This window comes from Dromiciops gliroides, chromosome 5 (genome assembly GCF_019393635.1).
Source record: "Dromiciops gliroides isolate mDroGli1 chromosome 5, mDroGli1.pri, whole genome shotgun sequence".
NCBI classification, from domain to species: domain Eukaryota; kingdom Metazoa; phylum Chordata; class Mammalia; order Microbiotheria; family Microbiotheriidae; genus Dromiciops; species Dromiciops gliroides.
Window position 1 is genome coordinate 186,044,759 of NC_057865.1, and position 27,930 is coordinate 186,072,688.

The 27,930-nt window shown below is 36.3% G+C and overlaps 1 protein-coding gene across 1 annotated transcript in view; it reads left to right on the forward strand.

The window, feature by feature from the left end:
* SLC15A5 (solute carrier family 15 member 5) overlaps positions 1-25,689 on the forward strand; it is a 160,066-nt gene extending 134,377 nt beyond the window's left edge. Inside the window, exons 8-9 of the mRNA XM_043967604.1 lie at positions 21,232-21,340; positions 25,542-25,689. Coding sequence (XP_043823539.1) covers positions 21,232-21,340; positions 25,542-25,689 — 257 coding nt within the window. The remainder of the gene's footprint in view (positions 1-21,231; positions 21,341-25,541) is intronic.
* The last annotated feature ends 2,241 nt before the right edge of the window (positions 25,690-27,930 follow it).

The following is a 27,930-nucleotide window of genomic DNA, read 5'->3' on the forward strand; positions in this document are numbered from 1 at the left end:
GTAGATGATCTCTCCAAACAATCAAAATTTCTGACGAAACAGCTCGAAAAAGAAGAAAGATATATTATCGACAATGAAATGAAAAACTTCTCCAAATCATTAAGAGAAATGCAAATTAATTTCATCACATTTTTATACCATTACTTGTTTAGCCAGTCTCAAATGTAGGGACACTCTGTCCATTTCCAGGGCAGCTAAGTGGTACAGTGGATGGAATGCCAGGCCTGAAGTCAGGAAGACTCGTCCTCATGAGTTCTAATCTGGCCTCAGACACTTACTAGCTGTGGGATCTTGAACAAGTCACTGTTTACCTAAGTTTTCTCTTCTGTAAAATGAACTGGAAAAGGAAATGGCAAACTACCCCCAAACAGCATCATGAAGAGTTGGACATGATTGAAATGACTGAACAACTGTTTCTAGTTCTTTGCCACTATAAAAACCTAGATAGATGGATGAATGGATGGATGGATGGATACATATATACATACATACCTTTAAGTTTGTTTGACTTAGGACTAAACCTTTTCCTAACCTACTTTCCATCTCATTTCTGTTTTTTCTCTCCTTTCCCTATGTTGAATAAAAATTATTTCTCTACCCAATTGTCTATGTATATTTTCCTCCTTTGACTAATTCAGATGAGAGCAAGGTTCACTGTTCCTTGTATGTATAGTCTACTATTTGCAAATCATGATTATGTAAGACAATTTTCTCCAACCTTCTCTCCGTTTTCCCTCTGAGTATATGACTTTTTCACCTCCTTGTCATTCTTCAAAGCATAACAAAACCACTCTTAGGTCTTCTGTCTAATTATACTCCCTTTGTGACCCCTGATGATGATATAGATTTTAGGGAACAAATGTACCATCTCCTCATATTACAATGTAAATAATTCATTGTTGTTTAGTTCCTTATAACTGTTTGCTCAAGATTTTAGATATAATCTTCCTTGGAATTTTCACTTTGGGGTTTCTTTCAGGAGATGACCAGTGGATTCTATTTCCACTTTGCCCTCTGGTTCTAAAAAATCTGGGCACTTTTAAGATTTCTTGAAATACAATTTCTAGGCCTTTTCCTTATTTTGGTCAAGTCTTTCTGGCAGTTCAGTGATTTTTAAATTATCCCTCTTTGATCTGTTTTCCAGGTTATTTTTTTTTATCATGAGAAACTTTTTGGGGCAACTAGGTGGTACAGTGGATAAAGCACTGGCCCTGGATTCAGGAGGACCTGAGTTCAAATCAGGCCTCAGACACTTGATACTTACTATCAGTGTTACCCTGGGCAAGTCACTTAATCCCTATTGCCTGACCAAAAAAAAAAAAAAGAGAGAGAGAGAGAGAAACTTTTCATTTTCTTCTATTAAATTTTAGTCTTTTGACAACTTTATTATTTCTTGTTGGCTCATAGAGTTATTAACTTCTATTCTAATTTTCAAATAGTTTAATGCTTGGGTAAGGTTTTGTAACTCTTGGACCAAGCTGTTAATTCTCTTTCCAATTATTTCTTACATAGCTCTTATTTTTCAGATACTTTCCTCTAGTGCTCTCATTTTGTTTATTAAAAACATTATAAACTCTTTTTTTTACTCTACATCTTTTCTAGTAGTTGCGGTTGAATTTGTTTCCATGGAATCTTTTTCTCTAAAGCTTTGCTTGTAGATGTTTTTGACTCAATCTCTTTTTCTGGGTTTGCATCCTGAGCAGCCCTGTTACTACAATTGCTTTTCATAATGTGATTCTTCTTGTTTGATGGTTTTCTCATTCTTCTGTCTTACTTTCTGTCTTCAGATTACATATTAAGCCTAGGCTTTGCCCACTTCCAGAGGGACAGCTCAGGATGATATTGCTGCCGCTATCTTGAAGTCTCAAGTATTGAGTTATTCCAGTAACTCAAGCACAGGGCAAGCTGAAGTCCTGCAAGCTTTCAGTATTCTCAATGTGGTCTGATTCAAAAGATAATCTAATTTTTACTCTCCTGATCTCTGAAAGTTCTTGACCTAGGTCTGGACCTATGGGCTTTCAGCCAGAACCTGGAAAGCTCAGTTGGTTCAGAGTGACAGAACTGTAAGCTTCCTTCCTATCTAGGATTCCTACTCTACTTATTCCACTGTAGTGTTCAGGCTGGACTATAGATTGGAACTGAGATCCTACAGTCCAAATTACACAGGTAGATACTGCTTGCCTCCTTGTTTAGCCTAGGTCCTGGAATAGTTATTTTCCCTGTAGGCATAGATAACCTCACCTGTCAGTTCTGAATCTGTGACTCAGAACTGCAAGCTGTCCTGTACCTTGCATAATACTGGACCCATCTTTTCTGGATCTGGGACCTCTTCTTGTGCTTATATGTAGTCTCCCTGAGATGGATTGTTCTCTGCAGCCATTTTTGCTAGACCTCAATACCAATGTCTATAGAACTCTCTGTCTATCTCCCTATGCTGACCTGAGCTGGGGGAAATTCATTGTGATTTTTTTTTTGTGCACATATTTCTTAATCAGGACTAAGTCTGCTGTGTTTTCTAGATCTGTTTAGAGGGATTGTGGGGAAAATCTTAGGTATATTTCTTCATGCTGCTCCATGATCTTGGTTTCTGATAAATAAAAATTAAAACTACTCTGAGATTCTACTTTACAACCATAAGACTGGCAAAGAAGATAAAGAAGAAAAAGTAGCAATTTTTGGAAAAGCTCTAGAAGGACAGGTACACTAATACCTGTTGCTAGAGCTATGAATTGGTACAATCATTCTGAAAAGTAATTTGGGATTATAACCCAAATTTGACTAAGCTATAGAATACCACCAACTAAGCTTATACATCAGAGTTGAAAGAAAAAAGAAATGGGATTATATATAAAAATATATTTATAGCAGACTTTCTTGTAGCAAAGAACTGGAAACCAAGGGGTGCTTATCAATTGGGAAATGCCTGATGAAATTCTGTTATATGGATATAATGGAATGTCATTGTGCCATGAGAAATAATCAAAGGGATTCAAAGAACTGAAAATACTTTTTAGAATTAATAAAGAGCAATGTGAGTAGAACCAGGAGAACAATTTATAAGACTGCAATGTTTTAAGTAAAAATAACTCAAAGATTTATCAACCATAATCTACACAATGACCAATTATGACTACAAAAGGCTGATGATAAATTATCCTCTTTCCCTCCATTAAGAGGGACTAAAGGTACGACAAACATTTTCTTTTTTTTTTTTTGTGGGGCAGTGAGGGTTAAGTGACTTGCCCAGGGTCACACAGCTAGTAAATGTCAAGTGTCTGAGGCTGGATTTAAACTCAGGTCCTCCTGAATCCAGTGCTAGTGCTTTATCCACTGAGCCACCTAGCTGCCCCCAGATATACATTTTCAGACACAGTTAATAGGTACACTTATTTTTGTGTGATTATACATACTTATTACAGTGGAGAGTTTTTTTTAAAGGGGAGAGAATTAGGTGACATATGGGAAGATAATGATAGTGACAAAAATGGATAGGTATAGAAACTGGACAAAATGTATAGATTCAATCATTCTGGAAAGCAATTTGAAATTCTACCCCAAAAGTTACTAAATTGTAGAATACTTCTGCTAGACTTTTACTCAAAGAGATCAAAGAAAGAGGAAAAGGGTATATGTGAACAAATATATTTATAGCAACACTGGCTCTGTGATTTCACTAATATAAGTAACTCCCAGATGAGGAAATTCCCTCTATCAATGTAGGTCAAAGTCTTTTCCATAATGTAAACAGTTTTCTAGACTAGTTTGCAAAATTGGGGACTCGGGACTCTTTTACAGTCTTAAAAATGATTGAGTACCATAAAACACTTTTGCTCATGTAGTAATTTTAAAATAATTAACTTAAAATAATAAAAAGTTGGGGGCAGCTAGGTGGCACAGTGGATGAAGCACTAGCCCTGGATTCAGGAAGACCTGAGTTCAAATCTGGCCTCAGACACTTGACACATACTAGCTGTGTGAACCTGGGCAAGTCACTTAACCCTCATTTGCTGCCCCCCCCCCCCCAAAAAAAAAGACCTGAGGATAGGCTGGCTATAATTAACAGAAGTAAATTCAAGGCTTTAGGAGCTCAGCAGAAAACCATACCATATCAAACGGGGACATCTTTGGGTCTTCAACCAAAGGATTTGCAGGACTTATGAATTATTCCTTTGCCACTTATTCTCTCTAAGCTTGAGTCCACTTTCCCCTGGATTCTTAGAGAGTAGGTAACACAGGGATGTTTTGTATCAGCTGTTCTTTCTCCGCCACCTTAGCAAAATATCCCTTTCTAGAAGCTAATTAAGTGTGGCTGACTAGTTGTTGTCAACTGCTAATCACTGGAAAAGCACACTGGCAGAGGTTTACAAGCTATAGAATGAGGAAAACAACATCCTACCTTTTAGGGTTATCCTTAGATGCTGAAGGCAGATAGAGTAGACATACTCTGGCCAGTTGGAGTTGGAAGAGTAATGCTAAAGCTCCTTGTTTTTTTGTTTTTTTTTTTTTGTGGGGCAATGGGGGTTAAGTGACTTGACCAGGGTCACACAGCTAGTAAGTGTCAAGTGTCTGAGGCCGGATTTGAACTCAGGTACTCCTGAATCCAGGGCTGGTGCTTTATCCACTGTGCCACCTATTCACCCCTGCTATATTTTTTTAAAGGAATAAAAAAGTGTCAAAGAATCATCAAATAAATAAGGAGAAGAGAAGAAGGAAGTTCAGAAGAGTAACACAAACAAGCTGGTTTGAACTACTTTGTAAAATTTGAATTGTACGCCAAGCTGTGTGTGGTAGAAAAAGAAACCCAAATAAACTGTATATAGCAGAAGTTCAAAAATTTTACTTATGATCCCATTTGCCAGGGGGCAGGGGATGTGTGTGGAAATGTTCATATTTGTTGTTTTCTCAGTTCCTAATTTAAAAGATTTTTGAAAAAAATTAACTATATAATCACTAAGGCACCTTCCAGCTTTAAATTTTTTGGTTCCATAGTTAAGACAAGACCATGATTGTCACTGAGCTGGAATAGGGTCATGCATCTTCATTTGAAAAGCTCCTCATTTTACAGATGAGGAAACTGGGGTTTGGAAAGATTAAGTGACCCTGGTTATCACCAAGGTGATATAGGGTGATATAGGTGGTAAGTTCCAAATGTGATGATTAAAAATATGAGAGATATAGTTTCTGGATAATTAATCATGTTGTTAATAGGCTGGAAGTTATTAATAAAAAGAGGTCTATTGGTCATCTCTGTCAGACCAAAAATCCCTCATTGTGGTTGGGTCTTGGTTTATAGACCCTTCCAACTATAGGAGGCCCATCATATAACAATCAAATCTAATTGGTTAACATCATTCAAATCTAATTGGTTGACATGTTTGGAGGTGGGTTATATTAAAATGAAGTCTAGAGAAACATGACTCAGGCCACTCAACCCTTGGTAAAATGATGTCAGAGGAAAAGTGTAAGAGCCCCCCACTCAAACTAATCAGGACAAAATAGTTTCGATCTAGGTGTGATTTAATCTTAGTGTTTCAGCATTCTAGACAAAAGGATCTGTCTCTACCCAAGATTCTTGGTAAACTTGGGTTGAGTTTGACCCAAATGAACTAAATAGACCTTGGAATGGGGAAGAAAAAGAACCAAAAAGAAGAGGAGCTCACTGGATCCCCCAAGATATCAATTATTAATAATTATTTCTCACATAAAGAAAGGTTCTGAACCAAGTCCTCTGACTGCAAAACAACAATTGTTTCCACAGTCCTAGTCAGCAGGATGGAAGTGGGGGTAGTCTGGTAGGAATCATAGCTCTGGGCAGCTAGGTGGTACAGTGGATAAAGCACTGGCTTTGGATTTAGGAGTACCTGAGTTCAAATCCAGCCTCAGGCACTTGACACTTAACTAGCTGTGTGACCGTGGGCAAGTCACTTAACCCTTATTGCCCCTCCAAAAAAAAAAACAAAAAAAGAAAGAAAGAAATCATAGCTCCATGAGCTGGGATATCTGGCTTTGAGTGTTGCTTCTTCCATCACTATTTGGTCAGTTCACCTTGCGGGGCCTCAGATCCCTTCTACATAAATGGAGAACGAAAAAAAGTTTCCCCTATGTGCCATGTACTAGGAACTGAAGAGAAAAGGACAAAAATGAAGCAGTTTCTGCTTCTGAGGCCAGATCTGAACTCAGGTCCTCCTGACTCCAGGGCCGGTGCTCTATCCACTGTGCCACCTAGCTGCCCCGGGAATGACTTTTTAAGACTATAATTGGATCATAGGACTTTTTTTTTTGGGTGGGGCAATGAGGGTTAAGTGACTTGTCTAAGATCACCCAGCTAGTAAGTGTCAAGTGTCTGAGGCTGGATTTGAACTCATGTCCTCCTCGTCACTTCTCCAAATACTTATCCTGAGAGTGTATTCATTGCTCCATACATTTTCAGTTTGGGAAATTAAGTAGATACTGACCTGAAAGCTAGTGTTTTTTGACAAATATTCTTATGGAGTTTATAATCCAATCCAATATTACTATGCTTATATATATTTATCATGTTTGGTAATCTACCTTGAACTCTATTTTGCTGTTGAGTCATTTCAGTTCTGTTCAACTCTTTGTGACCCCATCTGGGGTTTTCTTGGTAAAGATACTAGAGTAGTTTGACATTTCCCTCACTAGCTCATTTTACAGATGAGGAAACTCAGGCAAACAGTCTTAAGTGACATGCCCGGGATCACACAGCTATTAAGTGTTTGAAGCCAGATTTGAACTTGGATCCCCAGATTGTAAGCCCAGTACTCTATCCACTGCATGATCTAACTGCCCTTCCTTAAACTCTATATTGTAAACCAATGAGCAGCAGGAACCCCCAGGCAACAGAGCGCAAGTCTTCCAATGTCCTCATTGCCGCAGGAGCTGCAGGCTCAGGTATCTGACTACACAACCACACTGTGGCCTGTGGCTCTTCAAGGTGCTGATCTATGGTTGTCCATGACTGGTGGAAGCCTACTACTACTACTACTACTACTACTACTACTACTACTACTACTACTACTACTACTACTACTACTACTACTACTACTACTACTACTACTTAAATTCTGATAAAACAAATAGTGAGCTGGATTTAGAGTTAAAAAACTTGGGTTCAAATCCTAGGTCTTCCAATTACTATCCTTTAACCTTGGTCATATCACTTAATTCCATTTGTAAAATTATGGGGGTGGGCTAGATACTCTCCAAGGTTAGTCCTACCTTTAAAATCCTTTGATCTGGGGACAGCTAGGTGGTGCAGTGGATAAAGCACTGGCCTTGGATTCAGGAGGACATGAGTTCAAATCCAGCCTCAGACACTTGACACTTACTAGCTGGGTGATCTTAGACAAGTCACTTAACCCTCATTGCCCCACCCAAAAAAAAAAAAAGTCCTATGATCCAATTATAGTCTTAAAAAGTCATTCCCGGGGCAGCTAGGTGGCACAGTGGATAGAGCACCGGCCCTGGAGTCAGGAGGACCTGAGTTCAGATCTGGCCTCAGACACTTAACGCTTACTAGCTGTGTGACCCTAGGCAAGTCACTTAACCCCAATTGCCTCACAAAACAAAACAACAAAAAAAAAACACAAAAAAAATTGCCTATGGATTTGTGCTTTTTATTTTCAATTGGTCTCTGGAAATTTTAGCTGAAAAACTGCATGAGTATGAATTGTAACAGTAAAAGCTTATAAGCTACTAAAATAAAGTTATAGCACCTAAGAGCTGTCAACTGACAAGGTTAAATGGTATATTTTATAGCTCATTCTGGTATAATGCTAAATAGTAGGCAAATAACCCATTAGATTGGGCTGAGGCATATCTGACTTAGCAAAATCATGCTGGTGGAGATAACAAAATTTATTTTTCTACAACCAGAAAAAAATAGAAACAGAAGAAGCAAGTTATATTTTGCTCTTTCTAGGCAATTGTATAAAGCACATGCAACTATTCTCTGCCTACTTCTAATTCAACCACATGGGAACTGTGAGAAGCCAAGTTTATATCCATGGAGTAACTCATCAAGTGAGTTCGATAGTTATTTGAGGTCATGAGTTTTATTGCAGGCTCCCTTCCTCTATTTTGTATCCTCTGAAGTTCTGGATGTCTAAAATGGTCATAAATGACATGGTTATCAAACTTGAAAGTAATACCAATGTTGGCAGGGAGGCTAGTACACTGGATGACAACATTGGAAATCAGAAAGCTTTTGACAGCCTAAAACATTGTATTGAATCTAATAGAATGGGACTTTAAGGGGGAAACTGTAAAATTTTATTTTTGGTTGATTCTGTGTAATGAGGGAAAATATTCTAATTGGCTGTGAAACCAGAAAAACTGATGACTCAGGAATTACTGAACCAGAACTGAGTGTGCATAAAAAGGAGCGACCCTGTACTCATCTGGGAGTTCCCTGAAGCTCAGGTCAAGTATTAATCTCTATCCCAATCACAAATTTCAATGAAGGTCTCCAACATTTCCATACAGGCAACAAGTTTCTCCCTGTTGATGAGAAATAATACCATGATAGCACTTTTCAAAACATGAAATTATCATTAAGGCATGCCCAGGAATTATTAGCTATTCTGCTTTTTTAAAAAGGACTTCTAGAAGATGTCAGGATAATTAGAGTCCCCTGTCACATCATCATCATAATATCTCACACTTAATGGAAAGTGGTGTAAGGTTTGCCATGCACTTTACATATCTAATCTCATTTAATCCTAAGAACAACCTTGTCAAGTAGACACTCTTAGGATTATAATTTTACAGATGGGAAAACTAATACTTAAGGGCCTAAGTCCAAAGTCACATAGCTAGTAAGTGAGTGAATCCAGATTTGAACCCAGGTCTATCCTTACTCTAAGTCTATCACTATCTTCACTATATTATAATTCCAGGCTTAGGTTTTGTTTCTGGAACTGCCAATCTATATTTTTTCTATCCAAGCTGGTTTTAGTATACTTTTGACAAGAATGACTTCTATTTCTTTATGATTAATGTCCATACAAATTACCTCCACCATGCCTCATCCACTTTGGTTCTTAGATTTCTACATATAAGTACTATATAACCTCAATAGAAAATGCTACTTTGTCCAATGTTTTATTTTATCCCATTACTTTTTAATAATACATATCTAGAGGCATGTACCAATCTTGAGTGGCATCCCACCAAGTCTCAATGAGAGTCATGTTGTCAAATTTGCCTCTTTGTGTTAAGACCTCAGGTTCACTTCCAAGTCCTATGTTACCCATATTTTGTTCATTTTTGAATAATTATTTGAGGTAATGTGTTTTGTTGCTGATTCCTCTCCTCAATTTTGTATCTCCTAAAGTTCTGGATATATATATATATATATACACACACACACACATATATATACATATACATACACACACACACACATACACACACATACACACACACACACACATATATATTGCAAGGCAATGAGGGTTAAGTGACTTCCCCAGGGTCACATAGCTAGTAAGTGTCAAGTGTCTGAGGCTGGATTTGAACTCAGGTCCTCCTGAATCCAAGACTGGTGCTTTATCCACTGCACCACCTAGCTGCCCCCCTAGTTCTGTATATTTTTTACATTCATAAATAGCATGCTTATCAAACTTAAAGGTAACACCAATGTTAGCAGGGAAGACTAACACACTAGATGACAGTATTGGAAATGAAAAAGGTTCTTGACAGCCTAAAACACTGGATTGGTTCTAATACAATGAAACTTTAAAAGGATAAATGTAAATTTTTATTCTTGGTTTAAAAAATCAGTTTCACAAGAACAGTAAGATAGAACATTCTAGATAACAATTTTAAAAGATTTGAGGAGGCTTAGTGTACCATTAACTCAGTAAGTCAACAGTGTGATGTGGCACCTAAGAAACCTAATGGAATCAGACTGAATTAGAAGTATATTTATTGTTCAAAGACAGGAAAGTAGGTGATTGACTCACTAAACTCAGTCTTAGTCAAACCATTTCTGGTTTATAGTTTTAAGTTCTGGGTGCTATATTTAGGAAGAACTTTGAAAAGCTGAAGAATGATTAGAGGTAAACAACCAAAATGGTGAAGACTACCTTGAATTCATTCCATAGGAAGATCAGTTGAAAAAATTAGGGATGTTTAGACTGGGGGAAAGTATTATCAGATGGAGATTATGAAAGATAGTAGAGATATTAGGTTTGCTGTTCTTGGCACTAAAGGGAAGAACTTTAAAAGAGTGGGTTTTCCCTTACATGAAGTTGTTAGTTGCAAAAACTGGATGGCTACTTGTCAGACATATTGCAGAGAGTATTCTTATTCAGATACAGGTGGTAAAAGAAGTCTTCTAGGGCTCCTTTCAGCCCTGAGATTATGTGCAATTCTATTTCCTACATTGTCAGATTCTCCATACATTTTATGGTATCTAACTTGGCAGAGGTACACAGGCAATTTCCTTATTCCCCTCATAAGTATTTGCTGAGCATAGATAAGAATTACTTGGCTTTAGCTTTGACTTTAAAGACATTCATTGGGCAGATCACTATAAACTTCTAACTGTTCCCTATACTTTTTGGAAGCAAAAGCCTTAATCACTTGTTGGTTTTTCCAGTATGTCTTGAAGTAAAATAATACTCTTCCCCTAACCACCCCCCCCCCGCAAAAAAAACCTCCCCCCTCACTTGAAGCAAAGTATGTTAAAGCCAAATGACTAGATTTTGAATACAATACAAATATTTACTAAGACAGTCTATTGAATACCAACCATGCAACTGAATACTGAACCGTTCCATTAAAAATATAAATTTTAAGAATCTAGATTTTGTGTTCATATAGATATAGAAAATTATACAAAAATGACCGTGTTAATCAAAACAAAATTGCAAAGGCAGTTACCTGAATTGATCTGATAGGTGGTACAGTAGATAGAATGCTAGACCTGGAGTCAGGAAGACCCAAGTTCAAATTTAACCTGACACACTTACTAGCTGCATAATTCTAAGCAAGTAATTAAACTTCCCTCTCCCTCAGTTTCTTCATCTGAAAAGTGGGAATGATAATAGCATTTATCCCCCACCATGGTTATTGTGAGGATAAAATGAAATAATATTTGAAAAATTCCTTTGCAAAGTTTAAAGTACTATATAAACACTTGCTACTATGATGATTAGAGGTAGTTTCCTTATTAAAGAAATCACAAGTCTAGTCCCCTTAATTTAAATAAAATAATAGGATGAAATGGCAGAAAATTATCAATATTTATTTTAATCTGATACCTGGTTTTATTTATGGTTTTATTTTATTTATGGTTTTATTAATGTGATGGATTCAAATTTATTTTCATGGTTGAATCACAATAAGAATTACTTCAAAATTAAATGACAGAGAATACACATTTCAGAATTAGAATTGGTGTCTATAATCATAGCTAGCTTCTTCCTGTTTGCCTGACAATTGTTTGTTTGTTGTATTTTTAACAGGCAATATAATTAATAAACTTTTTAAAGAATAAGCTATAGTAACAAGCATGGGAAAACAGGAAAGTAGGTAGAAAATACAATTTTATGGTTCTTTTATTGGTAACCTACATTATGCATGTCAAAGACATTACATAGGCTCTAACACTTTACACATAGTAGGAGTTTAATAAAAATATCTGTTGAATTGAAATTGGCTGGTTTCCATTGATATATAGACTAATTTCTATTCTTCCACAACTCTCCTCATCTATTTTGAGAATTGTTGCCAGTTGCTCTTGGCAAAAGGAGGTATATTGTTTCCAAAATCTTACCTTGATATCCTATATTATTTCTTTAACACTTTAGCACACCATGAGAAAAATCAGTCAGAAAAATACCTTGTGAAACTTTTCAAATGTTATAAACCTCTTTTCTAATTATATATCAGAATGTGCTAGAAATGTTTCACCCATTAAGAAGAGTAATGGGTTTTAAGTTGTATTTCTGAAACATATGGGACATTGTCCTTTCGGGGATAATAATTTAGAGCTTAAGTTATTAACCTTTTTGTGTCATGAACCCTTTTGACAGTATGATGAAAATTACGGACCACTTTTGACAATAACATTTTTAAATTCATAAAATAAAATATATAGCATTATAAGGAAAAATGATTGTAACAGCATATGTATTTATGTATGCATGTGTATATATATATATATATATATATATATATATATATATATATATATATATATATATATATATATATATATATATATATGGACTAATTTATATATGGAAGGGCAGCTCAGTGGCTCAGTGGATAGAATGCTGGGTCTAGAGTCAGGAAGACTCATCTTTCTGAGTTTAAATGTGGCCTCAGACTTTACTAGGTGTGTGACCCTGTGCAAGTCACTTAATCCTATTTGCTTCAGTTTCCTCATTTGTAAAATGAACTGGAGAATGAAATGGCAAACCACTCCAGTATCTCTGCTAAGAAAGACCCAAATGCGGTCACAAAGAGTCAGACGTGACTGAAAAATGACTGAACAACATATTGTACATATACATATATGTGTGTATGTATATGTACATGTATATTTTCCCCCACAGGACACTTTTCCTGATCACCTTGAATGCTAGTATCTTCTTTCTATTGATTATCTCCAATTTATTCTGCATATATCCTATTTTTACATGATTCTTTTCATATTCTCTCCACTATTAGATTGTCTAATAATCATTTGATGTCCAATCCTCTGTTAATAAGTCCCTCAAATTTAATTAAACTGGTCCTCAGATGAGGTGATTTTCTCAGATTAGGTGACTTTATTCACACCAGAGTTTGTTCCCCAAATCCCAACTAAAATTCCATCAGACTTCCTTGCCTTAGATAATATTATATATCCTATTGGTAATTATGCTTTATTATAATTTAATATTTTAGTAGTTCAAAGGTCCATTATTTCAACCACGTAGGTAATTTTTAACAAGGAAAGGTACAACACAGCTGTGCCTTAGTAGCTGCTTTCATGAGTTGCTGTGGTCAAATAATGGCATGAACAATAATAACTAGTGCCCAACCCTTTATTTGTTATTAGTCTTTAGAAATTTAATTAATCTGATTCTCAGATTAGGTGACTTTGATCATGTCAGAGTTGTCCTCAACATCCTAGCTGAAATCCCATCAGGCTTCCCACATAGTAAGCTTTTCCTGATCCCCTCTAGTTGGTGCCTTCTTTTTACTGATTATCTCCAATATATTCTGTACATATCATGTTCAAACATAGTTGCTTAATGTTGTCTCTCTCATTAGACTGTGAGGTCTTTAAGAGTGGGGACTGTCTTTTGCCTTTCTTTGCATCACCAGTGATATATCACCTGACACATAGTTGCTTCTTAATAAATTTTATTGATTGATGTGCTCCACTGAAATAACTTTTAAAAACTAAAGTTTAATTCTATGTCTTGAATCCAGATCTTTAGTGCAGTCCAAAATCATAAACTGTTAAATAATATTTTATGCATATAATCTATATGTTGGTACTTCCAAGATTGATCATTATCTTGTCACAGGTATTCCGTCTACCAACACAGATAGCAAACCCACTATTATTTAATATATTGTCTTTGCAAGTTGCCGAAGCTGAAAAATCCTTTACTTTGTTGTCAACCTATCTCTTTCCAAGCTTTGTTAAACTGCTTCAAAGAAAAGAAAAATATAGATGATAGATAAAATGGTTAATAGATAAATGAAAAGAAGGAAAGAAGGAAGGAAGGAAGGATGGAAGGAAAATACAGCATTTATCATTCATTTACTTTGTTCCAAGCATTAGGCTAAGTCCTATGGAAACAAATACAAGAAAGCAAGACAGTCCCTGACATTAAGGGGCTTAATATTCTAATGGAAGGAGAGTTGGTCAACAAGCATTAAGTGTTTACTATGTATGAGGCACTATGCTAAGAGATGGTAAAAAGAAAGGCAAAAAAAAAAAAAATCTGTTCCCTGCTCTCAAGGAGCTCTCAATCTAATGGTATTTCTGCATATAAATAATTAAACACACAGTTGCTGTGTAAAGTCTAAATGGGATGTCATTTCATTGGAAAGGAATTAGCAGTAGGGAAACCAGGAAAGGCATTTAAAATCCAAACAGAAGATTGTACTGTGCAAAATAACTATTAATAATTGATATATTAGGGAACCCAGTGATCTCCCCTTCTTTCTTAGTCCTTATTCTCCTCCCCTGCATCTCCCACTGCAGACAAGTTCTTGAAAGTAACATTCATTTGGGTGAAAAAATAAAACCATTAAAAATTTTAAAAAATAATCTTGTGTGAACATAGATTCATTTCTCTAAGACTTACTGATGAGATTTGGCCTGCATAAACCAGATCTAGGTGGGAACCATTGTGACCCTATCAGCTTGGGTGGGGTTTAGATTCTTTATCTGATATCATTCTTGCCAAGAATTTAATGATCTTAGCCATGTATCACTAGACTTCGTTTAATTATAATATACCTCCAAAATCACATCAACCAATTAGATTTGATTGCTATGTGATGGACCTCCTATAGCTAGAAGGGTATAGGAACCATGACCCCACTGTCATTAGGGGTCTTCGGTCTGAAAGAGATAGACAAATGATCATCCTTTTATTAATAATCTGCCAACCTGTTAATAAAATGATTAAATTACCCAGAAACTATGTCTCTTGGTTTTTTAATCATCACAGTATACTTTATCCTGGAGGATATCCAGATAATAGTTAAAGGTATGGGACAATTGGGGGTCATAGGCATCCATTACCACAGCTAGCTCAAGGCCATTAAATTTGGAAACTAAGGGACTATTAGTATCTTTGGAAGGAGTATTTTCAGTTGAATAATGAATTTGGAAACCAGACTACAGAAGGTTTAGAAGAGAGGGAGAGGAGAGGAAATAGAGGCATAAATTGTAGGTAGCTTTCTCCAGAAAAGAAAAAGAAAATTAGGACAATGGCTAGTATGGAAAGTGATCAAGATAAGGTTTTTTAAGCTAGGGTTGGGGAGGAAACAGAAAAAGACACATGGTCATGTTTTTAGGCAGCAGGAAACACAACAGACAAAGAGAAATTGAAGATTAGTAAAAGAAGAAGAATGACAGAGGGGGTAATCACCTGAAGAAGAGAGGATGGAATGGAATCAATTGTGTATTTAGAGTTGTTCTCCTTGGCGAGAAATGCCATGTCTTCAGGTAACAAAAAGGTAAGGAGGAGATAGTGAAGTAATACACCTCAGTTATATGAGATAAGGAAGAAGGGATTAGAGAGAACTCTCAGTGAATGGCCTCAAGTATTGGGTTGTTTTTTAGGAGGAATGAAAAGGTTTGGAATAGACACTATGATGAGCAGCATAGTTAATTGTTTAAGAAAGTATAAAAAAAGGGGCAGCTAGATGGTGCAGTTCATAGAGCACTGGACCTGGAGTGAGAGGACCTGAGTTCAAATTCAGCCTCAGACACTTGACACTTACTACCTGTGCAAATCACTTAACCCCAATTGCCTCACCCCCCATAAAAACAAACAAAAGAAGAAGAAAGTATATAATAAAAGATCTTCTTCTTGCAGTGTGGACCCAGTTGAGATTATGTAATATAAATTTGTAATGGATCCAATCAGCATGGTTATGTGATTTTTTCTCTAACTTCATTCAGCAACACTTGAATAGGAGTGAAGCAATGAATTATAGAAGTAATACAAGATTGGAGCAAGCCATGATCAATGATGAAATAAGGGGGCAATAGACTCAAATGTAAAGGACAAAGTAAAATTAAACTATTTCACCAAGGGGTCAAATAGAGAAGGGAGAAAAGTATAGCCAGTGGAGGATTGATGGTTTGGGAAAGAATTGGGCAGTGGAGGAATTAAAGATGAAGGGAAACAAGGTTAGAAGTCACATGGCATAGGGGATGGAGCCAAGATGGTGGAGGAAAGACATTAAATGCACAGAGCTCCTGACACAATTACTCTAAAAACAGCAATATAACAAGCCCTGGAACTTCAAACCCCACAAAAAACATGGGCTGAGATTATTTGCCAGATTAAAGGGGGCCATACTGGGCTGCAAGAAGAGTCCAACCCCATAATCACACCAAACACAGACCCCAGACATGCTGAGCAAGAAGAACTTACCCCAAGCCTCCAAATCAGCTGCAGCATCGGCATCTTTTGAAACAAAGCTTATGATTGGGTGAGAAGGCTGAATGGCTGTCTGGGGAGGGTGGGGTAAGGGGGGGGGGAGATACATGTGTGTCTGTGGGACCTAAAGAGGAGTTCAGCTACCCCACCAAAGCAGGGAACCAGGAAAAAATCCTGAGGGGAAGGAGGCCCAGGTTTGGGAGGGGCCCAGGCTCATCAAAGTGAGAATGACAGCACACAAAGGTCTGCTGGCTGGTTAATTAGCAAGTTGGCTTGAGGTTATCTTTGGACTATGGAACAGGCCAGGTGAGAGAAAAACCTGCCCTCCCTCAAACAAAAAGACCTGGGAGCCTCTGAAGCTTGGGACAGTGTGGCTTGGAAATAAGGCCCCACTGTAAGAGGGAGGAAAAGTCAAATAAAAGAAGGCAAGATGAGCAAGCAAAAAAAGGTGAGAACTATTGAAAGTTTCTTCAGCAACAAGGAAGATTGAGGTGCACCCTCAGAAGAGGATAGCAACCTCAGGGCCCCTATATCCAAAGCTTCCAAGAAAAATATGAATTGGTCTCAGGCCATAGAAGTGCTCAAAAGGGACTTTGAAGAGAAAGTAGGAGAGATAGAAGGAAGATTTAGAGATGGAGGAAAGAATGGAAAAAGAAATGAGAGCAATGCAGGAGAGTCATGAGAAAAAAGTCAACAGCTTGAAAAGTCAAATGGAAAAGGAGATTAAAAAGCTCCCTGAAGAAAATTATTGTCTAAGAATTAGGATTGAGGGGGCAGCTAGGGGTGGTGCAGTGGATAGAGCACCAGCCCTGGATTCAGGAGGACCTGGGTTCAAATCCAGCCTCATACCCTTGACACTTACGAGCTCTGTGACCCTGGGCAAGTCACTTAACACCAATTGCCTCACTAAAAATAAAAAAAAATAAATAAACAAACAAAAAAGAATTAGGATTGAACAAATGGAAGCTAGTGACTTTATGAGAAACCAAGCCACAGAAAAGCAAATCCAAATGAAAAAAAAAATAGAGGGAAATATGAAATGTCTCCTTGGAAAAACAACTGATCTGGAAAATAGATCCAGGAGAGATAATTTGAAAATTATTGGACTACCTGAAAACCATGACCAAAATAAGAGATTAGACAGCATCTTCCAAGAGATTGTCATGGAAAATTGCCCTGATATTCTAGAAGCAGAAGGTAAAGTGGAAATTGAAAGAATCCCCCAATCACCCCCTGAAAGAGATCCCAAAAGGAAAACCTCCAGGAATATTATAGCCAAATTCCAGAGATCCCAGGTCAAATATTGCAAACAGCTAGAAAAAAATGAATTCAAATACTGTGGAACTACAATAAGGATAAAACAAGATCTAGCAGCATCTACATTAAAGGACCAGAGGGCATGGAATATGATATTCCAGAGGGCAAAGGAACAAGGACTGCAGCCAAGAATCATGTACCCAGCAAAGCTGATTATAATCTTTCAGAGGAAAAAATGGGACTTCAATTAAAAAGAGGACTTTCAGGCTTTTATGATGAAAAGACCTAAACAGAAGAGAAAATTTGAATTTCAAATACAAGACCCTATAGAAGCATAAAAAGGTAAATAGGAAAAAGAAATAATGAGGGATATTAAAAGATTAAACTGTTTACATTCCTACATGGGAAGATAATACTTTGAACTCATAAGAACTTTCTCAGTATGATGATTGCTGAAAGGAATACATAGAGGACACAGTTCTGAGCTGAATATGAAGTGATGATTTCTTCAAAGCATTTGTTTTTTGTTTATCCTTGTTCATTCTGGGGCAAGCCAGGTAGGGTTTCATGTCTAGGACTGGAAATTGGCTCGGGGCCTCCTGGGTCCAGTGCTGTTGCTTTGTCCACTGTGCCACCTAGCTAACCCATGATTACATCTTTAAAATTGGGTCAAGGGGTAGGAAGAATGCACTGGGGGAGGGGGAATGGGAGAGGTGGACTGGGGACAGGTAGCTCACATGAAGGAAACAAGAAAAAAAGCTTATGGAGGGGAAGTATAGAGGGGGAAGGAATGGGGCAATGAGTGAACCTTACTATCATCAGAATTGGCTCAAAGAGGGAATAACATACATACTCAAGTGGGTATAGTAATATATTTTTGCCCTGAGGGAAAGTGGGAGGGGAAGGAGATAAGGGGAATGGGGGAGAAGAGGGGAAGGAAAGAAGGGCAGATTGGGGGAGGGAGCAGTAAAAAGCAAAACACTTTCAAGGAAAGTGAAGATGTTCTGCATAACTGCACATGTATGACATATTGAATTGCTTGATTTCATATGGAGGGTTGAGGCCGGAGGGAAGAAGAAAAATTTAGAACACAGAATTGGCCCAAAGACCTTAATCTCATCAAAGTGGGCTCAAGGAGAGAATAATATACACACCCAGTTGGAAGGAGTATTCTATTTAACACTACAGGAAAGTAGGAGGGGAAGAGGATAAGGAGGGAAAGGTAAAAAAAGGGAGCGCAGAGCACAGGAGGGGACAATCAGAAACAAAACACTTTTGAGGAGGAATAGGGTAAAAGAAGATATAAAATAGAGTAAATATCATGGAAAGGGAATAGGATGGAAGGACATAATTATGATGATTGACTATAATGGCAAAATGTATGGTACCTACTCTGCTGGGCTATTGTGAATAAAATTCTTTGTCAAGTTTAAGGTAGTATGTAAAAGTTGTGATGAACAGGATGCTATCAGAAAAACCTGGAAAGACCTACATGAACTGAAGTGGAGTGAAACATACTGTGTACAAAATAACAGCAATAGTGTAAGATGATCTGCTGGGAAGCATATAGTTGTTTTCAGCAAGGCAATGATCCAATATAACCCTGAAGGATTTATGAAAATTAGAATCCATCTACAGAGAAAGAACTGATGGTATCTAAGAACAGATTGAAACACATTTTTTTTTGACAATTCCTTAATCTGAAGTTTTGGTTTTTGTCTGTTTTCTATCACAGCCAAGCTAATGTGGGGATGCTTTCCGTGACTACTCATGTTTAACTTATATTGAATTCCTTGAGTTCTTGGGGGTGGGGAGTGGGAAGGGAGGGAGGAAGAGAAGTTGGAACACAAAGTTTTTAAAATGTGAAAATTTGTTTTTATATATATTTTGGAAGATAAAATTCTAAACAGAAAAAGAAAAAGAAAGAGGACTAGATAAAGAGTATTGGGTTAAAATTCTGCCTTTATCCACTTCTACATGTATAAAATTAGGCAAGCTTTTTTTTTCCCATGCCACATTATCAGACTCAATTTAATCATATATAAAAAGAGTGATTTGAATTTTCTGTTGTCTATGTGTTCTTCCACACCTAAATTCTTTTAAGAAGTCAGTTCTCTCTTTGTGATAGTCATTAAAATTTTTCCAAAAAAATGGCAGAGGGAAACAATAATTTTAAAATGTGAACAGATAAAGGAATTTCAGAGTTCACAAACATAGAAATGGAATACTTAAAGGAGATGGCAAGATCAAGGGTATGGCTGAGGAAGAGTAGAGAAGTTATAGGAAATGAGTAACTTGAAGAATGTGAATTTAATGTGTTTGTGGGGGGGGGAATAACAATATGTATGTTTAAGCATAGTACATAACTCGTTAACTTGACCAATAATTGCTATGTTATGATATGGAATTAACATCAGATTGATTTAAGCAATAAAAATAAAATGTCAATACCTTGACATTATCCTCAATTCCTTATTTTTGCTCCTCCCATGTTGCCAATCATTTGAGAAATCTTACAATTTCTTCCTCCACTTGCATCTTACATTGTCTCTCTACTCATACAGCTATCACCTTAGTTCAGGCTCTTATCACGTCTCACCTAGACACTTGGAAAGTCAGTGCATCCTCCACACTTCTGCCAAAGTAATTTTCTGTAAGTGTAGATCTGACTATGTCACTCCCCTAGTCAATAAACTCTAGTAGCTTCCTATGGCTTCTAGAATCAAATTTTAACTCCTCTGTTTAGCTTTTAAAGCCTTTCACAACCTGGTTCTATTGTCTTTCCGGCTTTATTGTACATCACTCCCTCTCCAGGACCATGAGGTCTAACTATTTTCTCTGACTTTCTCCCAAGCCTGCAATGCTCTCTCTTCTCTACTCTGATAACAGATCTCTGTGGTTTCCTTTAAGGCTCAATTAAAATCTTATCTTTTACTGGAAGCTTCACCAACAAAACTTAATTCTGGTGCCTTTCCTCTCCTAATTATTTCCTATTTACCCTGTACACATGGGAAGCAAGGTGGCAAAGTGGATAGAGAGCCAGATCTGGAGTCAGGAAGACCTGAATTCGAATCCAACCTCAGATACTTATTAGCTGTATGACCCTGGACAAGTCATTTAACTGTCTCAGTTTCCTTATCTGTAAAATGAGCTAGAGAAGGAAATGACAAATACTCCAGTATCTTTGCCAAGAAAATCCTAAATGGGTTCATGAAGAGTTGGACCCAACTGAAAAATGACTAATAAACAACTTTGTGTACACACACACATACACACACACACACACACACACACACACATACACACACACACACACACACACACATACACACAAGAGTATGTGTGTTTGCATAATGTCTTCCCCATTTGATTGTAAGCTATTTTAGGAGAGGGACTGTCTTTTACCTCTTTTGTACCTCCAGTGCTCAACACAGTGCCTGCCACATAGTAGGTGCTTAACAAATAATTGTTCACTGATTTTTATCTCCATTTTGCTAGTACAGCAACTGAGAAAAAGGAGGCAAAGTGTCCATGGTCACATAGATAATAATGAAATCTGAATGAATATCAAAATTTCTTGATTTCTAGACCATGTTATCTGAGGTTAAATTTTTCTGACCTTCAAAGATGACATAAAATGTTCTGAATGTCCTATCTAGTCTATGTTATTGCTTGTTGTAGAATAAAAAGAAATAGCAACAATATAAAACATTGACAGAGTTTTGTTGACGTTATTAAACCAAACCAAGTTCTATGGATTGTGTAATGATTAGTCATAGTAACTTCTTTGGAGTCAAATAACAATTACATTTGTTCCACACAGGCAATTGGTTTCCAAATGCATTAAACAAAGGCAATTTAGAAAACTCATTCTTTTTTTTGGCATCATTAATGTTGTTGAACATCCTAGGATTCTGGAGCATTTCACATAGGTAAGTACCTAATTAAATACGAGACAGTAGTGGTAGGAACAATTTCTGATTCAATGAAATATTGGTCCTAGAACAATCACTAAGCCAACAAGAATTCTGAGCATCATGGATGGAAAAATTAACATATCAGCACAATATGATACAGGTTATTCAAAGGATTGATTTGAAATTTAGACATTTGATTTTACATTGATTTTTTTCAGTAAAATACTGTTTTACTCAATTCTAAAAACCTTCTAAAAAGCAATTTTCTACATTAAAAAATGATACTTAAAAAAAGTAATCACTGTGGATTATAAGAATTCTAGCAATTGCCAGTAATTGGCATTAAAAATAAATATCATTAAATAAGTAGCCAGGAATCCAATATTGCTTAGGCATTTACATTTAGGTGTTTAAAGCCACAATGTCCACCTCAGGGTCAGCAGAAGCCTAAACAGAATCATTTAGGCAATAACTTGTGATGTTTAAAATCTATATTGTGGTTGCCTTAAATTAGAAAGCTTCAGTACCAGTCTTTGGGCATTAAACATTTATTAAAGCATACAGATATTTACAAGGAGTTCAGAAAGTTAAGAAAAAGAAGTCCTACCTAGCCTAGAGTTCCAGTCTGGTTGGGTTCTTCCTCAAGTCCTCCTCCACAAGCCTGCTTTAATCAGGAACTCTCTCCAGCAAACTGATTTTGGAAGCTTTTTATAGGTCTGGAACAGAGGCAGTCCTTACACACTGCTTCAAGGTGTTTGGTTGGCATCATCCAAATCCATTGGTTCTGAAGGTGTTCTCAAGGTGTGATTACAATCCGGTTAACTTGAAGTAGGCTAATCAGCAGTTAATCACTCTCACTTGATTCAATCAGTCTAGATTAATCTCCAGGTGGGTCTTTGAGTATCTGCTAAATCTCATTATTTCATCACAAACGAGATTGTTGCACTCTTCTCATTTCCCATTTATCCATGCTCTCATTCTTAATCCCATAAAACCAACCCACTTATTCAGTGATATTCCCCTACTGATATACATTCAATCAATCTATACTTCCTCCACTTACTCTCAGTGCTACCACACACCTAATAGCTATCAATCACATATCAAAATCACTCTATACCATTCACTCAACTCTTTTTCTTCTTGCAATCTCTCATCCACCCCAAATAACCTTTATTTGTTCTTCCAATTCTGACTGATTTTCTTCTACTTCCCACTACTTTTCCCTGTCACAACAATGGGATTTGAATTTCTAGATAGGCAGGTATCACAGAATCACAGAATTTCAGCATTAGAAACTTTAGTGGCCATCTGGTGTATCTCCTATAACTAAAAAGAATCGTATCTACAGTGGCCCCAACAGGTGACCATCCAGTCTTTGCTAGACAGTCTCAAATGCATAAGAAGCCACGTTCTTTTCAAGCAGCCCATTCCAGGTTTGGATAGCTTTAATTGTTTGGAAGTCTTTTTTATATTATGAATAAATCAGTGGCAGCTAGGTGGCACAGTGGATAAAGCACTGGCCTTGGACTCAGGAGGACCTGAGTTCAAATCCAGCCTCAGACACTTGACACTTACTAGCTGTGTGACCCTGGGCAAGTCACTTAACCCCCATTGCCCCACAACGCCCCCCCCCAAAACAAAAACAAAAAAAATATATTATCAATAAATCTTTATTTGCAACTTCTACCTCTTGTTCCTAGTTCTGCCATTTAGAGCAAACAACAAAATTTTCATCCCTCTATGAGATATCAACTCTTAAAATACATGAAGACAGTCATCATGTCAACTTTCTCTTCTCCAGGCTAAACATCTGCAATTCCTTTAACCAATACTGAAATAGCATAATCTCAAAATGTTTCATCATTCTAGTTGCCTTTCTTTGGATCTGCTCTGTAATCCCTAAAATGTGGTATCCAGAACTGAATAAAATACTCAAGAGGTAATCTAATCAAGGCAGAGTGTATCATTTCTTTATTCTAATATATTACTGCTTACCTTAATGCAGCCTACAACATATCTGCCCTTTTTGGATACCATATAAAACTGTTTACTCCTATTGAGTTTTCAATCCACTAAAACTTCCAGATCTTTTTTTTCAAATCAATTGCTATGTAGCCATGACCCCCACATTTTTACTTGAAAAGTTATTTTTCTTAACGAAAGTGTAAGACTTACCCTTTATCTCTGTTAAATTTCATCCAATCAGATAAAGCCCAATATTCTAGCCTATCCAGTTCTTAAATCTTGATTCTCATTTAATGTGTAAACTCTTCCTACCAGCTCTTCATCATGTAGAAATTTGGAAAACTTCCCTTCCATGCTTTTCTCTAAGCTGTTGACATACTTGTTCATTAGATTAAAGCAAGCACAGGTCCCTGAGCAGAGGTGGGGTTGTAATACTGCCTGAAGTTCCTGTGTACAAATTAACTTCAAATCATTAATGACTCTAGGTCTTGTTATTTGGCCAGTTCTGAACCCATCTAATTATAATATTGCATAGTGCACATTTCTCCTTTCCAACAAGAAAAGCACAAAAGACCTTATTAAATGCTTTATAAAATATAGATAAATTATATCTAAAACATTTTCACGATAAATAATCCCATCAGAAAAAGGAAATAAGGATAATGTGGAATGAATTGTTCTTGATGAAGTATTTTTGGCTCTTTATGACCACCTTTCTTTATGAGATATTTACTAAACATCTCTTTGATAGTATATTCTAGGGTTTTTTTTTTCTTTTTCCCTCAGGAATCAAAGAAAAAGTCTTTGGCTTACAGGTCATATCTCCAATTCCCTTCCCTTTTTTGGAAATCAGGACATTTACTTGTCCTTAGTGCTTGAGTACCTCTCCCATTCTTCATTTTCTTTCCAGGGATCGCTGACACGGTCTCATCTCCTCATTCCTTCGGTATTCAAGTACATTGTTCACCTAGGCTGGGTGACTTGAATATATCAAAGGGATCCAGGTGCTTTCTTATCATGTCTTTATTTATCTGTGGTATGAACATCCTATTTGTCATATTTGTTCTTCTCTTTCTAATCCAAAGATCATTTTCTTTCTCAGAGAAAACAGAATTAAAATAAAAACTGAGTGGCTCTTCCTTCTTTGGGTTTTTAGTTATCATCACGCCATCCCCACCAAGCAATCACCCTAACCCAGGGGTTCTTCATCTGGTATCCATTTTTAAAATATTTTTAATAAGCATATTTTCTCAGAATTGATTCCTTTTGAAATCCTATGTATTTTATTTTATATATGTAAAACCATTATTCTGAGAAGGGATCCATAGGCTTCACCAGACTGCCAAAAGTGTTGCTGACAGAAAAATTGTTAAGAATCCTTGTCTTGGTCCTTCTTTGATTCTCTTTTCTCCAATATAGTTTTTAAAGCTCTCATTTCCTCATCAGAGTCAGTTTATTCTGAGCTTTAGTACTCCTGACATAATTCTTACATTACCATATTATCTTTTGTACTCACCCTGTCCACCTAACCTACCTGCCTGTGTTCAGGTTCATTGGTGAGTTCTCCATGCTTCCACATTGCCCACTCTTTATACAAGGGCTTTTTTTCTATTATGGACCCCTTCTCAATATAATTTTAAGTGTTTCAAATCACATACATAGAATTACAAAAGACTATAATTATGCTGAAATATGATTATCAAAATATTTTCTAAAATTTCATAAACCTCCTGAAAGTTACTCATGGATTGAACTTTAAGGACCTCTGATTTAGATAACCTCTTCTCAACAGAGTTGTTTATCTTTCTCTTCTTAGATTGTCAGTTCTAAAAGCTTTCCATTCCACTTGGGCTAACTTATCCTTTTGAATTTTAGCACATGATATATAATAATAGATTTAGAGCTGAGAGAGACTTTTAAAAGCTATGTAAACTTATACCCATCTTTATAGCTGAAAAAATAAGATTAAGTCATTTACCCAGTGTCACACAAGTAGTGACAAAGAAAATATCCTACTTATAATTCCTCTGAACAATTTGAAATCCATTCTCCTCAAATCGAGGGTGCATTTTAGACCAGATTGATGATTTTTAAAAGGACTTAAAAAGAAAAAGGAAGAAGAAAGTAGCTATGTATGCTTGCCACAGAGATTATTTTAAATATAGGAAAATAATAGCAGTATGATAACAGTAATAGTTCTTTTTTTCTTCTTCCTCCTCCTTTTTCTCCTCCTGCTCCTTCTTCTTAGATATTGTAATTTAGATCAATTTCACAACCAAAGAATCAGAAGACATTATCTTGAAGAAACACTTCCCCAAAATGACCAATATCTGAAATATTATGACAGTATCATGGAATTTTCTTCCACTATTGATCCTTATGAGACAAGCTTGTGAAACTGGATGGGACCTGTCATCACAGTGTTTTTGATTTGTAACTTTCAGGCTGAGTGTTTTGTGTATCTTGATATAGGACCCAATATTTTTGAGACTTATGTCATTGTTATCACTTTTTTCTATTTTATTTGTAAAAACTTAGAGAAATTTAGAATTTGTTTTGCAAGACTTCATATGTATAATGGCATTGCATTTCTTGCTTTCTCAATGGGTAAGAAGGGGGATGGAGGGAAAGAGAGAATTTGGAACTGGATATACAAATAAAAATAATTTTTAAAGAAGAAATTTAGATTTTTACAAATAATTGTATTTACACATGCATATTACATTGGATGAACAGGTATTTCAAAATAAAACTAATTCATTTATGCCACAAAATAACTTCCTATATTATCATATTACCATATTATCATATTACCTTTCAAATTGAAGAATCCTAATGTAGTACCAATATAGAAAGAGAATAGATATTGAAAAACAACATTCATACTATTAACCATAAGGGTTTTTTTTTAATTTTTGTCACTTTAAGCAAAAACATAAGATACACCTCAGCAGATGGCACATTTCTCTGAGGATCACAATTATATTTATGTTTTATCTGTATGTTACCCTAACCAAGATTTGAATTGTATGATTAGAAAACATGTTCCAAGTTTATAGGTTAAATTCCCACTAAAGAACCAATCAAAAGAAGTAACATTCAGATTGTGTAGTATTTGTCAGGCTTATATGAATTAATCAGAATATGCAAACTAAGAAAAATGAGAAAGAAATAAAAAGGTTATGGGGATATTGACTGACAAGAAGACTACCCAGAATGACAAAGCAGAGCAGAGGTGCTAGAAAGAAATCCCTAGTCCCAAGTTTCATTCTGTCTCCATTGCTATGGTGATACTAGTTTAATATCTGGAGTATGCCATCTGCAGAGAAAGTGGCTGCTTTGCAGTGAAGTGAGGTCTGGAAAGACATATAACCCGTCTCTGATTTCCAATTTAAATGCTGGGGGATTAGAAGATATCATTTTATTCTATAGCATCTGCTATTTAAGCACAAGATGAGTAAAGTTTACTATTATCACTGCAGTAATAACGTCTTTTAGAATACATATAAAAGATTCTAGATTTGTAGAACAAAGATTTCCAGAAACTGACTTTGTGTGGTGTACATATTCATTTTGCCAAGTTACTGTTATAAAATTCCAGGTGTTTCTTTTACTCAACCAGTTCTATTTTAAAGACGAGTGAAGAGCCATATACATTCTCCTTGGGACTTCATGGACCTCTCTCTCTCTCTCTCTCTCTCTCTCTCTCTCTCTCTCACACACACACACACACACACACACACACACACACACACACACATCCCTATTCTATTGCAAAAGTCAAAATGTACCACTACAAAATTGGTTTCTAAAAGGCAATAAAATGGTCAAAACACCCTCAGACCTCTAACAAGAATTGTTTGATAGATCTTACTTTTAACTGGAAATTAATGTTTTTCTTCCTAATATTTCTGTAATTCATTAATGTATATATCATAGCCCCCCCCAAAAAAATATTTATTCTCTACTTCCAATATAATACAATATAACCCATGGAATTGTTAACCAATAGTAACCCTACAAAAACCCTAAAATTTGGCAATATTAATGATAGGTAAAAATGTGGCTACTATGCATTCTTCTATTTAGAACAAGACATTTTCAAAGAGTAGTTTAATCTCCAATGCTTAGCAACAGTGTCACTGAGCACCTGGAATAGTTTAGGCATTAAGTCTAATTGCTTTTGCTTTACATAAATCTGCAGCTTTGTAAATAAGCAAAAGAGTTCATTTTCTATATAATACCAATTAACTTAAAGGAACACTTTGTTTGCAGAAGCCTGCTGGGTTTCATACTGTATTTTTATGGTATGCTCAGTGGCAAGCGAAATTTTGGATCTCTTCAATCCTCTATTTCTTTTCAGCTACTCAGTGGCAAGAGTTCTCTATCCCTCCAGGCAGTTACTCTTTTTATCATACAGGAGGGAAAAACTAAACTGGAAATATAAGTTCTCCTCTGAAATATTCTTGTGTTCTGTTTGTGTCAATAACTGAGACCTGAGAGAAAAGATATTTGAAAGAGTATTCTGTGAGCCAAGAGCATAGGACTGACCCAGGATAATCCTATCTTTAACTGATGGTAACATCTTTCATTCTATAACCTATTCTTTTTTTTAATTGTCTTCCTTCAAGTTATTT